The sequence below is a fragment of the Anolis carolinensis genome, chromosome 2 (assembly GCF_035594765.1).
Source record: "Anolis carolinensis isolate JA03-04 chromosome 2, rAnoCar3.1.pri, whole genome shotgun sequence".
Lineage (NCBI taxonomy): Eukaryota > Metazoa > Chordata > Lepidosauria > Squamata > Dactyloidae > Anolis > Anolis carolinensis.
This window is the reverse complement of record NC_085842.1, coordinates 26,314,228-26,333,770: the sequence shown is the minus strand read 5'-3', so window position 1 is coordinate 26,333,770 and position 19,543 is coordinate 26,314,228. Positions and strand designations below refer to the sequence as shown.

The 19,543-nt window shown below is 41.0% G+C and overlaps 2 protein-coding genes across 3 annotated transcripts; one reads left to right on the top strand and one right to left on the bottom strand.

Annotated features, from left to right (window-relative positions):
* Positions 1–1,584: 1,584 nt before the first annotated feature.
* Positions 1,585–12,665, bottom strand: csnk2b (casein kinase 2 beta). 2 transcript variants are annotated; one of them, XM_003217969.4, is made up of 7 exons: positions 12,646–12,665; positions 6,585–6,667; positions 5,338–5,440; positions 4,649–4,764; positions 4,305–4,380; positions 3,808–3,997; positions 1,585–1,963 (listed from the first exon to the last, which is right to left on the bottom strand). In XM_003217969.4, the coding sequence occupies exons 2-7, from the start codon at positions 6,654–6,656 to the stop codon at positions 1,873–1,875; spliced, it is 648 nt and encodes a 215-aa protein (XP_003218017.1). In that variant the 5' UTR covers positions 6,657–6,667; positions 12,646–12,665; the 3' UTR covers positions 1,585–1,872. The 2 variants fall into 2 exon arrangements, with proteins under 2 accessions (XP_003218017.1, XP_062829731.1); XM_062973661.1 differs by lacking the exon at positions 12,646–12,665 and adding an exon at positions 7,606–7,756.
* A 510-nt stretch (positions 12,666–13,175) lies between these two features.
* gpank1 (G-patch domain and ankyrin repeats 1) lies at positions 13,176–18,308 on the top strand. The gene is made up of 3 exons (XM_062973652.1): positions 13,176–13,527; positions 14,742–15,382; positions 17,746–18,308. Exons 2-3 carry the CDS (start codon positions 14,799–14,801, stop codon positions 18,203–18,205), a joined length of 1,044 nt encoding a protein of 347 aa, XP_062829722.1. The 5' UTR covers positions 13,176–13,527; positions 14,742–14,798; the 3' UTR covers positions 18,206–18,308.
* The last annotated feature ends 1,235 nt before the right edge of the window (positions 18,309–19,543 follow it).

Below are 19,543 nucleotides of genomic sequence, written 5' to 3'. Positions count from 1 at the left end.
ACTGCAACCATGAGGTGAAGCATGTCTCTCCAAAGAAAGAAGGCAGCAATTTGTTGTTTTCTGTCTTACATGCAGGACCTGGATTGGAAAGACAGCAGTTAAGAGCTTCAGCCACCACAATCAGTTTCCTTGAGAATACAGGAAAAGGGGAGAGAAGGAACACTTTTAGGATTTCTAGTCAGGTCTGGAGACAACATGGTATTGCAGCTGCATCTATGGATCAACACTAAAGAGAGAGAGAGAGAGAGAAAGCAAGAGAGAAACCATTAAGAAACAGTACCTGCCTGGGAAAGGACAACTAAAAATAATTGGTCAGGTGGCAGCAGATAGCAGACTATATGCACAGTTAAATACAAGTATAGTTTTATTCAGGCAGGCTTTTAAAGAAGTTTTTAAATTCAGGGAGTGCTTTGGTTTTTAACTTTAAATATGGTTTAGTGGGTTTTTTTAAACTAGAAACTTTTTAATACTGTTTATATTTAATCCTGCTTTAATATTTGCGTATTTGTATATTTTAAATTGTATGCTGATGTTTTTATGTTCAGCCACTTTGAGTCTCCTTCGGGAGAGAAACAGTGGGGCAAATAATGATAATGATAATAATGCAAAACCACTGCAGGCCTTTGGAAGACCTTATATGGAGTTCATCTATTCTGCATACAACTTGATTATTGTGTGCTTTCAAGAACATTTCTGGCCTAAGGCAATTCTATCAGAGGGCTTTCTTAGAAAGGTTTGCCAATGCCTCGCTCTGTGCTTGAGGGTGTTATTCACCCAAAGTAACCCAGTGAGTTCCCAAGACTGAGTGGTAATCTGAATCCTGGTTTCCAGATTTATAGCCCAATACTCACCAACTGTGTGTGAAGAACTACTCTAAAACCTGGTGCTCTCTCTTAAGAGAATAGTTCAGATTAAATTCAATTTCTGGACTGTGAATTCGTTTATCAATAAATTAGATCATAAACTAAGAGAGTTACTGGCAATTATTTTCTATACCACAGCTCCACAGCCGAAGTACAGGCAGTCCCGAGCTACAAACATCCAATTTACAAACAACTCAAAGTTAAGAATGGGGCTGAGACAATAGGAAGTGAGAGATATCTACCCCTTGGAAGGGAAATTCACTCCTGAAAGTGTTATCATGGGAAAAGGTGTCTCCACTGAACTTTTTTTTTACCAATCCTTGTCTCCACAACAGGCCAAATTTGTCAAAATCCAAGTATCACATGGAAAGAAAGTGAGGTGAAATCTTCTGAACAGGAGCACAGACACCAAGACAAACACCACAGGGATGTTAACTCTTCCCTATGCTATCCAAAAGTTTTTAAAAAGGATTTGGTTCTGGCTTACATACAAATTCAACTAAAGAACAAATCTACAGAACCTTGTTCATAACTTGGGGACTACCCGTAATATAATTCATCACAGGTGTGATAAATAGCATTCATACATGCAAGAGCTATTTTCTACTAAAATTATTTAACCTTTAATTGCTCCCACTTGGAACACTCAACAATAAAGATAATTTTCCTCTTTTTAAATACACCTCTCATGTTTAGAACAGTAAAAAGACACATGCTCTCATTTTACATTTTTAATGTATTTTATTTTTAAAAAAGAAAAAAAGCCCCACAAAATCATGACAATCGAGTTGGTTACTGTATTTGTGTGTCACAGTCTGTGTTTTGGGGAAAATAACAGAAATTGTTGATTATTAATTTAAATCACACACCAGAAATGAGACTAAAAATCAGGCTGGAGGGTGGCAAAAACAGTCCACAGTGGACATTACCCAAAATCAAAGTATAAGCAGCCCTGACTGGATTAAAGGGGGATTATCACAGCAGGACCTGGGCACCTGGATGTAGAAGATCAACGGATAGTTTTGACTGGGCTCTTGAAATTGCTGGCGGCCTGAAGCTGCAGCTGGTAAGCCATAGGGTGGATCTTGAATCCATAGAGTCTGAAACAGAAAAGTAGAAGGGTTAAAATGACAGTGGGAAGGAAGCGTGTAAATCCCTTTTCAAATGGCTACCAAATATTTTTGCTAAAATTTTGGATTCCTAAATTTTGGAGTGCTAGATTATTCTAAGGATAAAGTCTCAGATCTGAATATAAGAAGCAAAAGAGAGTCTCATACTGTATCTACATATCTTCTGAAGGGAAAGGTTGGCAAAGGACTTCTTAGGACAGCCAAACTAACAAACAAATTAGAGCATCATTCTGTATTTCTACTAACTAGAGATAGCTGGAGTTTAAGATGTGAAAAAATTAAGCCCTGCTCTATCTTAAGTTTAAAAATAGCCAAAATTCCACATCTATAAATAGGGGCATGGGCCAAGTAAAAGTGCTGACTGTGCTGTCCTAAGGCATGCTCAGAAAATATGGTAATTAGGTCTATGCAAATTCTTTACATCTGAATTACATGAAAAGGTGTGCTTTTCTACATGCCCAAGGCTGCATAAGTTTTGGGGCAAGTCAAAGGCTGAGCGGCAGCATGCACCATCCCAAAGGATGTTTCACTGAGCCTCACCTGCACCAATTCCAAATAAATTCTTAGACCATCTAGGGTACATCTACACTGTAGAATTAACTAGGTTTTATACTATTTAAACTGCCAAGGCTCAGTGCTGGGAACTGTAGTTTTACAAAGTCTTTAGCCTTCTGTGCCAAAGAGTGTTGGTGCCGCACCAAATTACAAATCCCAAGATTCCACAGCATTAAGTCATGGCAGTTAAAGTGGTTTCAAACTACATTCATTCAACAGCAGTGGTTGTCAACCTGTGGATCCCCAGATGTTTTGGCCTTCAACTCCCAGAAATCTTAACATCTGGTAAACTGGCTGGAAGTAGCACACTGGGGACCCACAGGTTGGGAATCACTCTTCTATAGTATAGATGCCTTTCAGCTTTCTCACTAAACGAAAGCAGATAGTGGAAGTTGACACACAGATGCAGAAACCTCTACAGGCATTTCTGAATTTGAAGTATTAAAAGAGAAATAAATGAATTGGCTGAAAGTGGTCCAGTCAAAAAACAAACCTGCTTTCTAGCTTTCTTTCATCATTTTTATTTTTCCTTTCCATTCTTTCTGAACAAAAATCAACAAAGTGACATCCACAAATCTAAACTTCCTCAAACTTCCTCAAACAGTCAAAAAACTACATACTAAAAAAAAGTGATTTTTGATTGGGATTTTAGCACTTTTTTGAAAGCCAAGAGAGAAAGATCAATCATAATCTTGGATGCAGTATATTCTACAATCTGGAAGCAAGGAAAGAAAAGCTCTCCAGCCTGTTGTGCAAATGAGTCTTGAAAAGAAATGGTATATCTTTCTTGCTCTTTACAATCAAATAGCCTCATAATTAGACAGCCGGTCTCTCATACAAACATTATACAAGTTAAAATCTGGCTCTGAATCCAAAAAATAACTTGACAACTAGTGCAATCTCCTTTGGGACTGCTGTAAGAGGGATTCAACATTTTGCACCAGTCAGCAATCTCAATTATTTTGCATCAACTGAAGCTTCTCTGAGGGCCATTCCACACAGCCATAAAACCCAGAATATCAAGGCAGAAAATCCCACAATATCTGCTTTGAACTGGGTTATCTGAGTCCACACTGCCATATATTCGACTTCAATGTGGGATTTTATTCAGCTGAGTGGAAGGGGCCCGAGACTCAGAAATAGTCCAAATGTGATACAATAGGTCGTTGGTGATGTTTCACAGTAGGAAAGAAAGACCAAAACCTCTATTCACTGTCTTCTGGATCATGTACAAACAACATTGCTTGAAAAGTTCTTACCTGGGCACAAACTGGTTGGCTGGCCGCTTCGGCCGATACTCGGGGTGCACCATGAACAACATGTGGGGGAAGCCAGTCCCAAAATAGGCCCCATCTGTATGATGGTGGCGGGAAGACTTGGGGGTGTAGACATCCATGCACTTAGGGCAGTACAGTTTGACCATGGCTTCGCCTGGGATATCAGATAAGCCTAAGAGTGAAGAAAACCAGAAACTTTGAAGTGAAGCTAGGAAATGTGGATTTCTGAGGACAAAACTACCAAAACTGCTTCTAGCATCCCAGTTGTAGTGGTTGATAAGCTTTTTAAATGGGTGATTCAATAGTATAACTGGAAAATAGCTTGTATTCAAATCTCCGTACCTTAAGTATTGATCATTCCAATTATTTTTTGCATTCATTTAATGTTTTGTAAACCCCTCAATAATTCTAGAATGCACTTCAACTTTATAACTCTTCTATTAGCTCCCAACTCCCTGCTTCTAAAAACAAATACTCACCAATGGGCAGCATGGGCTGGTTCTCACAATAAACCCGAGGACAGTAGCCAAAATCTCCTTGCTGGTATTTTTCAAGCTAAGAAGAACAAAAAGTGACAGAAACAGAAATTAGACTATGTAAAGTGGAATGATGTAAGACCAAATGCTACTGCTTGGTTCTGGAGGTTAATATGAAGCGCATGATCTATATTTGGTTAGCTAAACTTGCCTTCAAAAGTATGTATTGGCAGGGGTTCAAGGGGCCTTCTCTCTTCAGTTTCATTTCCCCTGGTCTGGGAGTGGCTGCCTCAGGACATTTAAGAATGCATCACAGGGCAACTACTGAAACAACGGAAAAGCCTTACCATTTGCGCAATGCCACGGTTTGTGAGGATATAGCGGGCATGGATGAGCCCATAGAGCATTTCAGCTGCCTGCTCAATCAAGTCACTCTGATTGGGATTGTCCTCAAGCTCTTCATCTGTCAGAGGAAAGAAAAGTCAAAAGCACATAAGGGAAAAAACAGACTGTACCTTAGAACAACACCAAATAAACAAAAAGTTTTGTGCGACTTGATATTGATTAATCAATTTATACACTATTTTCCAGAACTATCAATATCTTAAAACTCAAATATAATTTATCTGAAAATAAACGGAGCTGCTTTGCCATAGCAAGATTGCTCTGCACACCCCTGAAGTGTCTCTCTGCTTAGCCATTTTGTACCTGCGGTGCTAGGCAAGTAAATCTGTTTTCAAGAACATACTCAGCTAACTCTGTTGCCAAATATCAACACGAACATGGATCATACACACTCAAAACAGTTCTCTTCATGCACAGAAATAATTTCACAATGGAATCAACCATGCAAGTGTGAATGGCACAGCCAGAATGCACATAAAGATGAGAAGACACAGTTGATCTGAAGCTATTGAAGAAAGCTTGTGATACTGACAGGTGTGAAGTACCTAAACAGGGGCAACAATTAGTTCCATACTGTATGGATACCTGTAGTCCCAAGAAGCAAACAAGAAGAAATGCTATGACAAGTCACCTGGTTCCAAGTCAAGGATCATATCCAAAGCTTGACGATAGTGGGGAACTTGCTCATTGAGACCAGTTAAGTTGAACTTGTCTTGGATATAGTCCTCATCCACCTAGAAAAAAAGACTCTCAGTTAACCAGAACTCATGCAACTAGAACTCTCAATCAACCATAAAAAATCTTTAAAAAACAGACATTTAAATAAATAAATAAATAACATCATTTTTATAATATGGCAAAATTGTGTGGCATTAAGTAAAATTTGTTTTTATTTTTAACTTGACTTTAATTGCTGTATTTCAATATTTATATCAAGTCAATGGTATTACATGGTATAGCATGGGGTATAGTTTTATTAGGTCTATATTTAATAGTAAGTCTCAAGCAACCAGACAGTACATTTATTGGGCATCTGCCAATCCCCAAGGGTGTTGCTTAATTGAAAGCCTATTTTATATAGACGGTAAATTCCAGAATGAACAGAAGTAGTCATTATAACTCGGTTGCTGTGAGTTTTCTGGGCTGTATGGCATTCTCTTCTGATGTTTCACTCACATCTACAGCAGGTATCCTCGGAGGTTGTGAGGTCTCCTGGAAACTAGGCAAGTGGGGTTTATATATCTGTGGAATGTCCAGGATGGGAGAAAGAATTCTTGTTTGTTTGAGGCAAGTCTGAAAGTTGCAATTTGCCACCTTGATTAGCACTGAATAGCCTTGCAGCTTCAAAGTCTGGCTGTTTCCTGCCTGGGGGAATCTTTTGTTATGAGGTGTTAGTTGGCCCTGATTGTTTCCTGTCTGGAATTCCCCTGTTTTCTGAGTGTTGTTCTTTATTCACTGTCCTGATTTTGGAGTTTTTTAAAAATACTGGTAGCCAAATTTTGTTCATTTTCATGGTTTCCTCCTTTCTGTTAAAATTGTCCACATGCTTGTGGATTTCAATGGCTTCTCTGTGCAATCTGGCATGGTGGTTGGTAGAGTGGTCCAGTATTTCTGTGTTCTCAAATACTATGCTGTGTCCAGGTTGGTTCATCAAATCATTATGACTGCTGACATCCCTTCAGTCTCAATAATTTCTACCAATAACTATTTGCTAGAACAGTCCACAGTTTTAACTAACTTGTGAGTCCTTTTTCACAGAATGCCAAACCCTTTTTAACTGCATAACACAGGCTCCATATATAATAGAATCTTGAAAAGGGAGATTTCTAACCCCGCAGCCCCACATGCACCTTGTGTAGGTGCCTCTTCCCCACTCACCTCGCAGAAGAACTCATTGCCACGCAAGCCACAGAACCAGGAAATCCAGGAAACCTCTTCAGAGCTACTCATCTTCCCGCCCTCTGGAAACACACACAGAGACATAAGCAACCACACTTTCACCATCACTCACCCAGCTAGCCATTCTCCCTGCTTACCCAGAAACTAACTCTGTGGAAGGCTTCTCTAGAAGTCCTGCTCCACTGGTGCAGTTTTCAGTGGCTTCGCCCATTATGTACTAACTAAATGGTTTCTGTATATCTGTTTACAAGAGACAGAGAACTCCCAAACTTTGGCCTCCATCTACACTGTCATATACTGTAATTTTGAAACCACATAATAGCGTCAGTGCAATTCATTTAATACACTTCAGTGCAGTGAAACTGTATTATCTGAATGTACAGCAGGCATGGGCAAGCTTCGGCCTTCCAGGTGTTTTGGACTTCAACTCCCACAATTCCTAACAGCCTACCAGCTGGTAGGCTGTTAGGAATTGTGGGAGTTGAAGTCCAAAACACCTGGAAGGCCGAAGCTTGCCCATGCCTGCTGTAGACTCATCCAATGCAGTTCAGCACAGTTAAACCACATTCTGTTGTTGAAGACAGGAATCACTGAGTTGTTGTGAGTTTTTCGGGCTATATGGCCATTTTGGAACATATTATCTATTTTGACACTGACCCTATAATGCATTACGTGGCAATGCGGATAGGGCCTAGGTTTGGGGGGGGGGGTCTCCTGTCCCTGCTTCCTGTGTTCCGAACCGCCTTATATGGCAGTGAGGATGGGGCCCCACGCCTTTCTGCTTGAACTGAGCCCTTCTTCCTCCTTGGAAATGAGAGGAACCCCCTCCGCAAAGCAGCTTCACCTCTATGCGTACCCTTTGGCCAAAAACATGAGACCAGCACACAGCACTTCCTATTTCTTCCCCAAGCACAGACTCCACAAAGCCAGAACCCCTCTCCCCACCCCTTCTCTGTTTCCCGAGGAACAACTCCCTAAACCTATCCCCCCAATAACTCACCCCAGGGGGCAAAACTGCCTCAAGGAGAGGAAGCCGGGGCGCAAACAAGCTTCGGACCTCTAAGGCCTCGGCTAGCTTCAACCGCGCATGCGCCCCTGCCGCTGGCAGAGAGGCATCGCGGGACTGTAGTTCTTTGGTGCCAAAAAGGCGCAGGGGAACAGGGAGAAGGGACTGCAAGCCCCAGAGTGCAACGGGAAAGGAAGTTAAAAGGCAGGGGCTGGGCCGTAGAGCGTGCCGGGAAGTGGAATCCAAGAGACCTTTAAGCTCCCGCGGCTTCAAAAGACATTGGCGTATTCTGAAACTATAACTCCCACCTTGCAAAGAAAAGGCGCCTAAACCTCTGCAGGGGCAAAAAAGGGAAGCCTTTGTTGGGGGTCTTCCTTAACTCAATGTTGGGATTATGGGGGGAAAATGGCAACACTTAGGTTTCTGAATGCCACGCATTTCCACTAATCTGTTAGCAACAACTAGCAGTGTTTACAGAGCAGGTGCTTCAGAGCCCTTCCATACAGCCATATAAACCAGAATATCAAGGCAGAAAATACTACAATATCAGCTTTCAACTGGGGCCCCTTCCACATAGCTGAACAAAATTCCACATTATCTGCTTTGAACTGGAATATATGGCAGCGTTGACTCAGATAATCCAGTTCAAAGCAGATATTGTGGGACTTTCTGCCTTGATATTTTGGGTTATATGTGTGGAAGAGCCCTGGGTTATCTGAATCCACACGGCCATATATTCCAGTTCAAAGCAGAAAATGTGGGATTGCATTCAGCTGTGTGGAAGGGGCCTCAGATGTGATCCACAAAAAGGAAAATCAACCTGTTTAGCAATCTTTGCAAATGCTGGTTTATTATCCAGAAATGTTTGATTTTTATGACTATGTTATATACATAACTCGTATGCCTGGAGTCATGTCAATATTTCTCAGTCAGAAAATGATGCGAGTGAGAAAAATTTAAGGCCCCTTCTACACTGCCATATGAATCCCAAATTACCTGATTTGAACTGGGGCCTCTTCCACACAGCTGAATAAAATCCCACATTTTCTGCTTTGAACTGGAATATATGGCAGTGTGGGCTCAGATAACCCAGTTCAAAGTAGATATTGTGGAATTTTCTGCCTTCATATTCTGGGTTATATGGCTGTGTGGAATGCCTCTGGATTATATGGCAGTGTATACTCATTTAATCCAGTTCAACACAGATAATGCAGATTATCTGATTTGATAATCTGGATTATATGGCAGTGTAGACGGGGCCTAAAAGCTAAAACAGAACACTGTTGTTTAAACTGGGTCTTGAGCCCAAATGGGGCCCTCTGCTCCATGATGGGGTGCAGAAAAATCGACCAAGTGTAATCTAGTGGCTGTTTTAGACATTTACGTGAATTTATCTGCAATGTTTACAGTGGATTCTGCTGAAGATACTTCACTTGTTCTTCATAAAAAGGAAAATCGGCCTGTGTAGTATGCCTTGCATATGCTGATTTGTTTTTTTTATTAATTATTGATTTATATACCTATTCTATGAGATCACGTGAATTTTTTGGGGGTGGAAAGGGGTCACAAGTGGGAAAAAAGTCTAAGAAGATCTGCATTAGGACCTAGAAATTCCCATAGAGCATATTTCTCTGGGAATCGCTGTGTCCTTCAGCACAAGTCTATGGTTTGTAGGAACTAGAAGTCAGGTAACAACACCATGTAACAAAAATTGAAATGTTTTGTTTCCCTGTTGTAGAAGGCTTTTATGGCCAGAATAACTGGGTAGCTGTGAGTTTTTTGGGCTGTATGGCCATGTTCCAGCTGCATTTTCTCTTGATGTTTCACCTGCATCTGTGGCGGGCATGTTCAGAGGTTCTGTTGGCAGTGAGAAGTGGAGTGTAATGATGTCCAGGAAGGGAGAAAGAACCCTTGTCCGTTTAAAAAACACCAAAATCAAGATAATAAATAAGGAACACCACTCAGAAACAGGGGAATTCCACACAGCAAACAATCAAGTGTCAGTTAACACTTCCCAGAGGACACCTCCAGGCACCAAGCCCAGACTACTTCTATGCAGATATGCTCACTGATTGACTTTGCAGCTTCATCTCAGTGCTATTTGAGTTTGTTAATTATAACATTCACTATTGCTTTAAACAGAAAAGGGTTTTTTCTCCCACCCTGGATATTCCACAGGTATATATACACTCCACTTTCCTCACTGCTCACAGACCTCTGAAGAGGCCCGCCACAGATGCAGGTGAAATATCAGGAGAGAATGCAGCTGGAACATGGCCATACAGCCCAAAAACACACAGCATCCCATTTTGTTCCTGGTTTGCAAGTGTTATTTCCTGTTTAATTGTGTGGCACTTACTTTGAAAATAGGAGTTACTCTTCAGAAACTTCATTTTTGTGGCTGCCACAAACTATGTTGAATTGGTTGAGACTTGATGAGATATTCACTGACAAACTATCACAAAATGTGCTGCAGGATGTCCCTCTTGCAAAAAAAGTTTTTGCAGTTTAAAAAACATTTCCCAAGTTTTTTTGATAGAACCAATTAGGAAATGACATTTATAACCGAGGAACAAAAATTGTGTTACATAGGAGAAAAAACTCTTGTCTGTTTGGAGCAAGTATGAATGTTACATTTAGCCAGTTTGATTAGCATTGAGTAACCTTGCAACTTCAAAGACTGGCTGTTGTTGCCCAGAGACATCCTTTGACAGATGTTTGAGAGACAGCACTTGATTGTTGGCTGTCTGGAAGTCCCCTGTTTCCAACACTTTTTAGTCTAGTTTTTGTTTTTGACACTTTTTGTTCTTCTTAGCTTGAAAAATAGCAAGGAGATTTTGGATACTGTCCCTGGGTTTATTGTGAGAACCAGCCCATTTATTTACTGCCTTGATTCTAGTGTTTTTTAAATACTGTAACCAGATTTTTGTTCATTTTCATGGTTTTTATTTATTTTCCAACAGAAAGGTTTCCTCCTTTCTGTTGAAGTTGCCCACATACTTGTGGATTTCAATGGCTTCTCTGTGTAGTCTGACATGGAGATGGTGATGATGATGATTATATTTATTTATACCCTGCTTTATCTCCCAAAAGGGGATTCAGAGTGGTCCAGCAGAGAGGTTGTCAGAGTGGTCCAGCATTTTCTGTGATCTCAAATAATATCCTATGTCCAGGCTGGTTCATCAAGTGCTCTAATATAGCTGACTTCTCTGGTTGAATCAGTCTACAGTGCCTTTTGTGTTCTTTGATTCGTTTCTGGGCATTGCTGCGTTTGGTAGTCCCTATGTAGACTTGTCCACAGCTCCATGGTATATGGCAGATTCCTACAGCGGTTAGAGGATCTCTTTTATCCTTTCCTGAATGTAACTTTTGTTGCATTTTCTTGGTGGGTGTGTAGATTGTTTGTAGGTTGGGTTTCCCTATGCAGTCAGTGGTTTCCTTGATGTAGGTTGGGTTGCTGTGAGTCTTCCAGGTTGTCTGGCAATGTTCCAGAAGCATTCCCTCCTGATGTTTCACCCACATTTGTGGCAGGCATCCTCAGAGGTTGTGAGGTATATTGGAAATTAGGTTAGTGAAGTTTATATATTTGTGGAAGGTTTATATATCTGTGGGAGAAAAAATTCTAGCCTGCTGGAGGAAGTGTGAATGTTTGTAGGTTATTTCTTCATCAGCTTCTTGTTGCATTTTCTTGGTGGGTCTGTAGACTGTAGGTTAGGTTTCTTCATCAGATTCCTACAGCGGTTAGAGGATCTCTTTTATCCTTTCCTGAATGTAACTTTGTTGCATTTTCTTGGTGGGTCTGTAGATTGTTTGTATGTTGTGTTCCCCAATGCAGTCAGTGGTTTCCTTGATGTATGGTAATTTATTTATTTTTATTTATTTACTATATTTATATCCCACCTTTCTCACCCCAAAGGGGACTCAAAGCGGCTTACAAATAATATGTACGTACAATAAATTATTAGCATAGCACAATATTAGCATTACATATCACTATATTGTACTACACCACTATACTGTAATATCATTTGTAATATTACGTGTAATATATAATATATAATTAATATTATTATATTGTATTATTATTAGTATTGTATTACAACAGTATTATTAATATTATATGTATATACAATATATGATGTTATTATATATTAGGTAAAGGTAAAGATTTTCCCCTGACGTTATGTCCAGTTGTGACCGACTCTGGGGGTTGGTGCTCATCTCCATTTCTAAGCCGAAGAGCCCGCATTGTCTGTAGACACCTCCAAGGTCATGTGGCCGGCATGACTGCATAGAGCGCCGTTACCATCCCGCTGGAGCGGTACCTATTGATCTACTCACATTTGCATATTTTCGAACTGCTAGGTTGGCAGTAGCTGGGGCTAACAGCGGGCACTCACTCCGCTCCCAGGATTTGAACCTGGCACCTTTTGGTCCACAAGTTCAGCAGCTCAGCGCTTTAACGCTGAATATATAATATTAAATATATAATATTATATTATTGTATATTATATTGTATATTATATAATATATATATATATATATATATATATATATATATATACACACACACACACAGTATATGTATATTATATATATTATATCATATTATTAGCATAGCATGTTACTGGGGAGAAGGGCCCCCAACTGATGGCACACGAGACAAGGTGGAACTCTCTTCCTGGCTCCCCCTCTTCACTCTGGTCTCAGTAAGAACACTTTTCCTCTAGGTGGACCTTTGTCTTTGCTCTCATGGCTTGTTCGTGGTCTTGCAGCTCTTCTGATGTCAGTTGTAGACATCTACTAGAGTCTCAACCAATTCAACGTAGTTTGCGGCAGCAGCAAAAACAAAGTTTCTGGAGTAGAACAACTACTTTCAAAGTAAGAACTGCACAATTAAACAGTAAAATAACACTTTCAAAGCAGGAACATAAGTTTCTTCAAATGTTATGTACTGCGATCAGACTCAGCCACAAGGGATTGCCAATGATGATAACAGTATGTGCAAAGGGCAGGAATTTTCTTGCAAATTACCATCCTTGATGCTCGTGCTGCTTCGTCGGCTCATTCTGTCAGCAGTGCCCGCTTTCAGCATGGCTGTCACTGTTCACATTTAAAAGCAAAGAAAATCCAAATATTAATTTGACTAAATCAGCTACAGCCTGTCAGGTTTGAATCCAAACTGGTTACAGTCTTGTTAATGGTGTTTTAAAGGCAATATTAAACGCTATCTGCCTACAGGCATTAGTGGTATATAGTAGGGGTTATTTATGGTCCCTCCCCACTTCTAAAAGTCTACCTCTCCTCTTAATGGCTGCAGTTCCATTAGAGTGCTTCAATGGGAGAAAGCCCAAGAGCTGTCAAAGGGATGCGCGCGCGGTATGCAAATGAGGGCAACGGTTAAAAAAAAAAACCGCTTCGTCAACTGGAACGCCTCGCGCTGAGAGAAAGCAGGGAGGCGCATGCGTGCGCTCTTCAGCTTGCACACGCGCGCGCTTATCCTTTTCCCCGCCCGCTCGCATTCAACAACCTTAATTACTGCGCATGCGTTGCTTTCTCGCTTGTTCGTAAGCTACACTTGCGGCGCATGCGTCGTTCAATTCACTCCGAAAACACTAAAATGATGAGAGTTTGAGAAGCACTCGTAGGGAGCCAGCGTGGCGTAGTGTTTTGCGTGCTGAATTCATGACTCTGGAGGCCGGGGTTCGAATCCCAGTTGGGGGATGAAAAAAACCTTCTTAGTGAGTGTCACTCTAAGGACTTAACGTCAGGGGGAAGCCTTTATCGCACTTTAACTGCCATGGCAACATGGAGTCTTGGGATTGGTAGTTTAGGACGCTCTGGCGTTCCGCCACTCTTCAGTTCTATGGTAAGGCGGACTTCCGGTAGTCTACCAAGGAGCCAGGAAGAAGGAAGGTGAGTAAGTGTTTACTTCACTGTCTAAAGTTGTTTCTACTTCGACACTACTATTGAAATTATATGTTCTGTTTAGATACACATAGTGAAGGTCAGTGTAGTTAAACTGCATTAAACAAGTCTACAGTGACCGTATAATTCAGTTTCAAACTGCATTATATGGCAGCGTAGATAGGGCCTGTGACTCGATTTCACTTCCTGTGCCAAATAATCCAATCTAATTTTCAGAAGGGGATGGAGCTCAGCCTTCTATCCCTAGCAGAAAACTTTATTATTATTACTTCTGTTACTACTACTACCACTATTTGTTTTGCAAATGATGGGAAAAATGAAGCTGAAAATGTCACTTTTTAGGATAAGAAGCCCAAGAATCCCAAGCAACCAATATATTATGGGAGTCATCCAAAAAAGGAAATTTCTCAATCTCTCTGTAAGACTTAAGATCTTGGTGATCAGAGTAAACTTTGTGTTGAAGGCTTTCATAACCAGAATCACTGGGTTGCTCACCACCTCTGAGAATGCCTGTCATAGATGCAGGCGAAATGTCAGGAAAGAATGCTTCTGGAACATGGCCATATAGCTTGGAAAACTCACAGCAACTTTAATGTGTTCTGGAGATAGTTGGTATATTTGTATATTGTAAATTGTATGCTGATGCTTTTATGTTAAGCTGCTTTGAGTCTCCTTCAGGAGAGATAAAGCGGGGTATAAATAAATATAATAATATCCACCCTTCCTTATGAGATACCACTTCTCAGCAATAAATCCAGTAGTTGAAGTTTGTCCCCATCTTTGCTATAAAAATGATAAAAGAAATCCCAGTCTGTCTTGAAGTCAGTTAGGAATTTCTCCTTGATCAGCATCATCAATTTGTCCAATAGGTTATAACAAATCTGGCTTCTGTGTCTTATATATATCTTTTTGTGGAATCTTGGTACATTCATGTCCTTAGCCAATAATGTATCTTGTAAGTATGTATGCAAACCAATCCTTTAGAACAGGCATGAGCAAACTTTGGCCCTCCTGGTGTTTTGGACTTCAACTCCCATAATTCCTAACAACCTACTGGCTGTTAGGAATTGTGGGAGTTGAAGTCCAAAACACCGGGAGGGCCAAAGTTTTCCCATGCCTGCTTTACAACTTGTTGAGCTGAAGTCCAAAATGCCTTGTGCAATCATGATATAAACCAATGGCCTAATTCTTCCTTTCTACAGGCCAAGAAGCTCAAAGCTATCATTTTAGCTTTGTGGCCAGCCCCACTCTGTGTCAGTATGAATCATGGGCCCCAGCTGATTGCCTTCACTCGTGCTCAGGAGGAATCGGATCTTTGGAGAGATGGACAAGTCCAGAAGAAAAGCAGCAGAGGCTCCTCTGTGACTAACCAGGAGGAACAGAGTGTACCTGGAGAAGCAGTGCGCAGTTTCTATGAGAACCTGGTGCTCCCCAATGGTCCTGGGAAACCCTTGCACAGGAAACGGAAGGTGCCACGTACACTCCACCGGCCAACAGTAGACACTCCTCATGTTCAGTGTAAAGTGACAGACTCCCGTCTAGGGAATCGGCTCCTGAAGGCTGCCCAGGATGGCAACCTGAGTTCTCTGAGGACCTTGATAGAGAAAGAATGTTGCGACGTAAACTACCGAGATAGTTATTACTGGACAGCTATCATGTGTGCTGCTTATGCTGGCCATGATGAAGCCGTCAAGTATCTTCTGAGTTGTGGGGCTGCCTGGGTGGGGGTCTGTGAGAGACAAGGTCGAGATGCAATGGATCTGGCGGAAGAAGCAGGCCACGAGAATGTAGTGGATGTGCTACAAAACAGTGGAAGACCTCAAGTGAAGGAGGAACCAACCAGGTGAGCGTCCATGGTTTAGTGTTACCCTCTAAAACAGGCATGGGCAAACTTCGGCCCTCCAGATGTTTTGGACTTCAACTCCCACAATTCCTAACAGCCTACCGGCTGTTAGGAATTATGAGAGTTGAAGTCCAAAACACCTGAAGGGCCGCAGTTTGCACATACCTGCTCTAAAAGGAAAAATATCCCAATTACACTACCTTTTGATTGATTATTTGCAGTCTTCCATAGTCTGGTGATGTTCTTCAAGTCTCCTGTCACCTTATAAGTGGCCCCATGAAATGTGTAAGACTTTCTTAGGCAAGAGTGGTTTTGCCAGTTCTTTCCTCTGAAATATTACCTAATATATGCCTCTGTTATAGCAATGTCACTCCACTTGAATCTTCATGTAAACATTATGTGGAATTCTGGAATTTGTAGTTTAGTCAGGCCCAACCTCTCTCTGGCTGAGAATTCTAAATGCTTCTCCCTAAATTACAAATCCTAGCATGCCATAGGATGTTGGAATAGCAGTACATGACAGTATAATGTGCTAAAGAACTCTACAGTCGACAGTATCTGATATTCATTGGTTGTCTCCCACTTCAAGTACTAACTAACCAGAACTGACCCTACTTACTTCAAAGATCAGATTGAATCTGATGCCTTTAAGAGGCTTTAGACCTTTAGCCCAAGAATAAGCTTACAGTACAGATTATAGCTTATCAGAGTTGAAACAATAATTGGTATGTTGTTATTTTCACTGATTAACTAGAACTGTATATACCAAGATGTTGCATTCATCTAGTCATTTTGCTATTACAAATTATGGTCTTTTTACTAGCCTGCAAAGCCCAGGCCACTAAAAAACAAAATAATTAAACATTGTAATTTTTCATCATAAGAGTCCTGCAAGAGTGGTGACTTGGCAATAAAACAAGGTGCAGTAACTGTTCATCTCTGTTATGGCAATTGGTTTCTGCCACCTTTCTCTACCAAATTATGACTGTAGGGATTTTGAAAAATTATCCTCAAAGGTGTATCCTGTTGTGTTTTGTGATATACGAGAGTCGGTAGCAATACACAATATGTTTTTCATTTGCAATTCTTATCAGCCCACCAAGGCCAATAGTCTGTCAATCCAACAACTTTGGAAAGGGCACAAGTTTACCTCTGTTACTTTCCTAGGACCATTTTGGTTCAGGAAGATTGATGAGAAAAGGGCTGCATTAGCAAAGGCAACTAGTATGATATAATGGTTTCACATGGTTTTGAGGAACAGTTGGTTCGCTGCTTTCACAAGAGTTAGGAGAGCAAGATCCCTCCTGAAGTGGAAAAAACACCAATATCATTTCAAATCATAAACTGTATTTTTCCTTGAGAGAGGACTTCTATAGGCATCTCTTTGTCTTGTCCTAGGAAAAAAGAATATCACTTGTGATTTTTATTTTATCTGTAAAATAATCCGCAAGTGCTGAGCTTGCAAATGTGAAGGAATGAGTGTATCATGTTTTCATAAGGTAGATTGTGTAATCGTTATCTGTGTTTTATCATTTTTTTAACTATATCTTATTTTAATTCATGTTAGTGCCTTGTATATTTGGAGAAAGCTGGGATAGTAAACAAATATACAAACAAATAGGGGTTAGAGAATGGAAATGGGAGTAAGCAAATCCAGGTTGTAATCTATCCTGAGTAATGACATTCACTTGTACCAGTCTTGTACCAGTCACTTTCTTTTGGTCTGATATAATCACAGGATTGGTTTGAGCTCAATAAAGGCAGGGTATCAGTGTGACTAACAATTAATATTCCTGGTTTAAGAAAACTATAGAATTCATAGGGTCAATATAAAACAGCAGGAGCTTAAAGACACATATACAGTAGAGTCTCACTTATCCAAGCCTCGCTTATCCAAGCTTCTGGATTATCCAAGCCATTTTTGTAGTCAATGTTTGCAATATATCGTGATATTTTGGTGCTAAATTCGTAAATACAGTAATTACAACATAACATTACTGCGTATTGAACTACTTTTTCTGTCAAATTTGTTGTATAACATGATGTTTTGGTGCTTAATTTGTAAAATCATAACCTAATTTGATGTTTAATAGGCTTTTCCTTAATCCCTCCCTATTATCCAAGATATTCGCTTACCCAAGCTTCTGCCGGCCCATTTAGCTTGGATAAGTGAGACTCTACTGTACACACAGTACAATAACTGAAATTTCAAGTAAAGGTATTGGTAGGATTCTTTACTAAAGTTTACACGGACGGTTCAGGCAGAAGGGGAGCTCATTGAGGTACACAGTGAGATTTGCTAGTGTTACCGCTTGTGTGGCCATATCCTGCTTTTCCTCATTTAATTTGCCTTCTTCCTGCAGTCCCCAGACACCACCTGAGAAAAAATACTGTGCTGTGTGCCAGGCCCACTACAGTGAAGATACGGTGGCTCTCCATGAGCGTTCGACTGCCCATCTTTTCAATCGGCATGACCCACTGCCCCCCACGCGCTACCACATCCCTGAGAACAACGTGGGCTACCAGCTGATGGTCAAAGGAGGCTGGGATCAGGAAACGGGTTTGGGGCCTGAGGGTGCTGGTCGCAGATTCCCCATCCAGACTGTGCTCAAGCGTGATCAGAGAGGCCTGGGCTTTGGCAGCGACCTCAAGCCCAAGGTGACCCACTTTGATGCCAATGATCCCAGTGCGGTTGAGACCAGGAAGGAACGACCCAGGAAAGAACGGGCAGCAACTGTGGGGAAACGAGAGGCCCGGCGCCGGGAAGCAAAGGCAGTTGCCTGGGAACGCAACCTCCGCACTTACATGAACATTGACTTCTGAACTCTCCTTCGATTGTGGATTAGCTGGTTAGCTACATGTCAGCAAATTCCTTATTGAGCATCATTGGGAAAGAGTTCTAAAATAAAGCTGCATTTGGAATACATTCTGTTTCTGGTCACTCTCCAAGAAAAGGATATTATATCCAGCAGTGGCTGGATTAGATACTTGGATGTGGCTGGACTACATCTCCCATCATCAGCTATTAAGTCCTCCACCAGTATTTTGCTATGCACAGAGTTTAAAGCTGTATTAACCTAACTTGTTCATATGCTTTTAGTCCATTTCAATTGTTTTGTATCTCTGTAGATCTTAGGAAACTATCTCTTGATTTAAGGCATTGGTGTGCTGTTTGATATCTGAACAGAGGATGGGCTGGAGATGTCAATACTTTGATCCTTTCATTGCTGGCTGCTACTTCCCGATGAATGTCAGGTGGTGCAATACCGGCTAAACAGTGTAATTTCTCCAGTGGTGTAAAGCATAGACATCCTGTGATAATGAGGCATGTCTCATTAAGAGCCACATCCACTGTTTTAATGCTCAATGAGGTGTATTCCACATTGAGCATGCGTATTCACGAGCAGAGTAGCAAAGCACAATGGTAGATGTCTTCACCGTATCTGGTTGTAATCCCCAGGTTGTGCCAGTCTGCTTTCGTATGATATTATTTCTAGCACCCACTTTTTGCTTGATATTCAAGCAGCACTTCTTATAAGTCAGAGCACAGTCCAGAGTGACTCTGGGGTATTTTGGTGTGCTGCAATGCTCCAGTGTGATTCCTTCCCAGGTAATCTTCAGAGCTTGAGATGCTTCTCTATCCTTAAGATGAATAGCACACATCTGTGTTTTAGATGGATTAGGAAACAGCTGGTTTTCCCTGTAATGGACAGTAAAAGCATCTGAAGCTTTGGAGAGCTTCTGTTCAACCATTTCAAAGCTCCTTGCTTGAGTGGTGATGGTACGATCCTCAGCATAGATGAAACTCTCTGTCCCTTCTGGCAGTGGCTGATCATTTATGTGCATGTCAAATATTGATGGAGCAAGCACGCTTCCCTGGGTCAGGCCGTTCTTCTGTCTTTGCCACCTGCATCTCAAAGATGCTGAGAGATGACAGTTGCCTATGTAGAATTACTGTTTCCAAATAAAAAGCAGCATCTTAAAATTTCCTTAGAGGAAGCATAAAGTTGAAAGAGAAGTATTCCCAGAAATACTTCACTACTAAGCTATATAAACCAAGCTCACTCTTCTAGCATTTGAGCCTTGGTAGGACAATACACAAAACACAAGATATCTTGGAAGCAAAACAAGGTCAGTCCTCAGTATTTGGATGAGAGACCA

Excerpts from the sequence above, each read along its gene's own strand:
- csnk2b (XM_003217969.4), bottom strand. The coding sequence starts at position 6,656 with ATGAGTAGCTCTGAAGAGGTTTCCTGGATTTCCTGGTTCTGTGGCTTG. Across the intron at positions 4,765-5,337 it reads GATCCTTGACTTGGAACCAG|ATGAAGAGCTTGAGGACAAT; the intron begins GTGACTTGTCAT and ends TTCCTCTGACAG. Across the intron at positions 1,964-3,807 it reads GCCAACCAGTTTGTGCCCAG|ACTCTATGGATTCAAGATCC; the intron begins GTAAGAACTTTT and ends TTTCTGTTTCAG.
- gpank1 (XM_062973652.1), top strand. The coding sequence starts at position 14,799 with ATGAATCATGGGCCCCAGCTGATTGCCTTCACTCGTGCTCAGGAGGAA. Across the intron at positions 15,383-17,745 it reads GTGAAGGAGGAACCAACCAG|TCCCCAGACACCACCTGAGA; the intron begins GTGAGCGTCCAT and ends TTCTTCCTGCAG.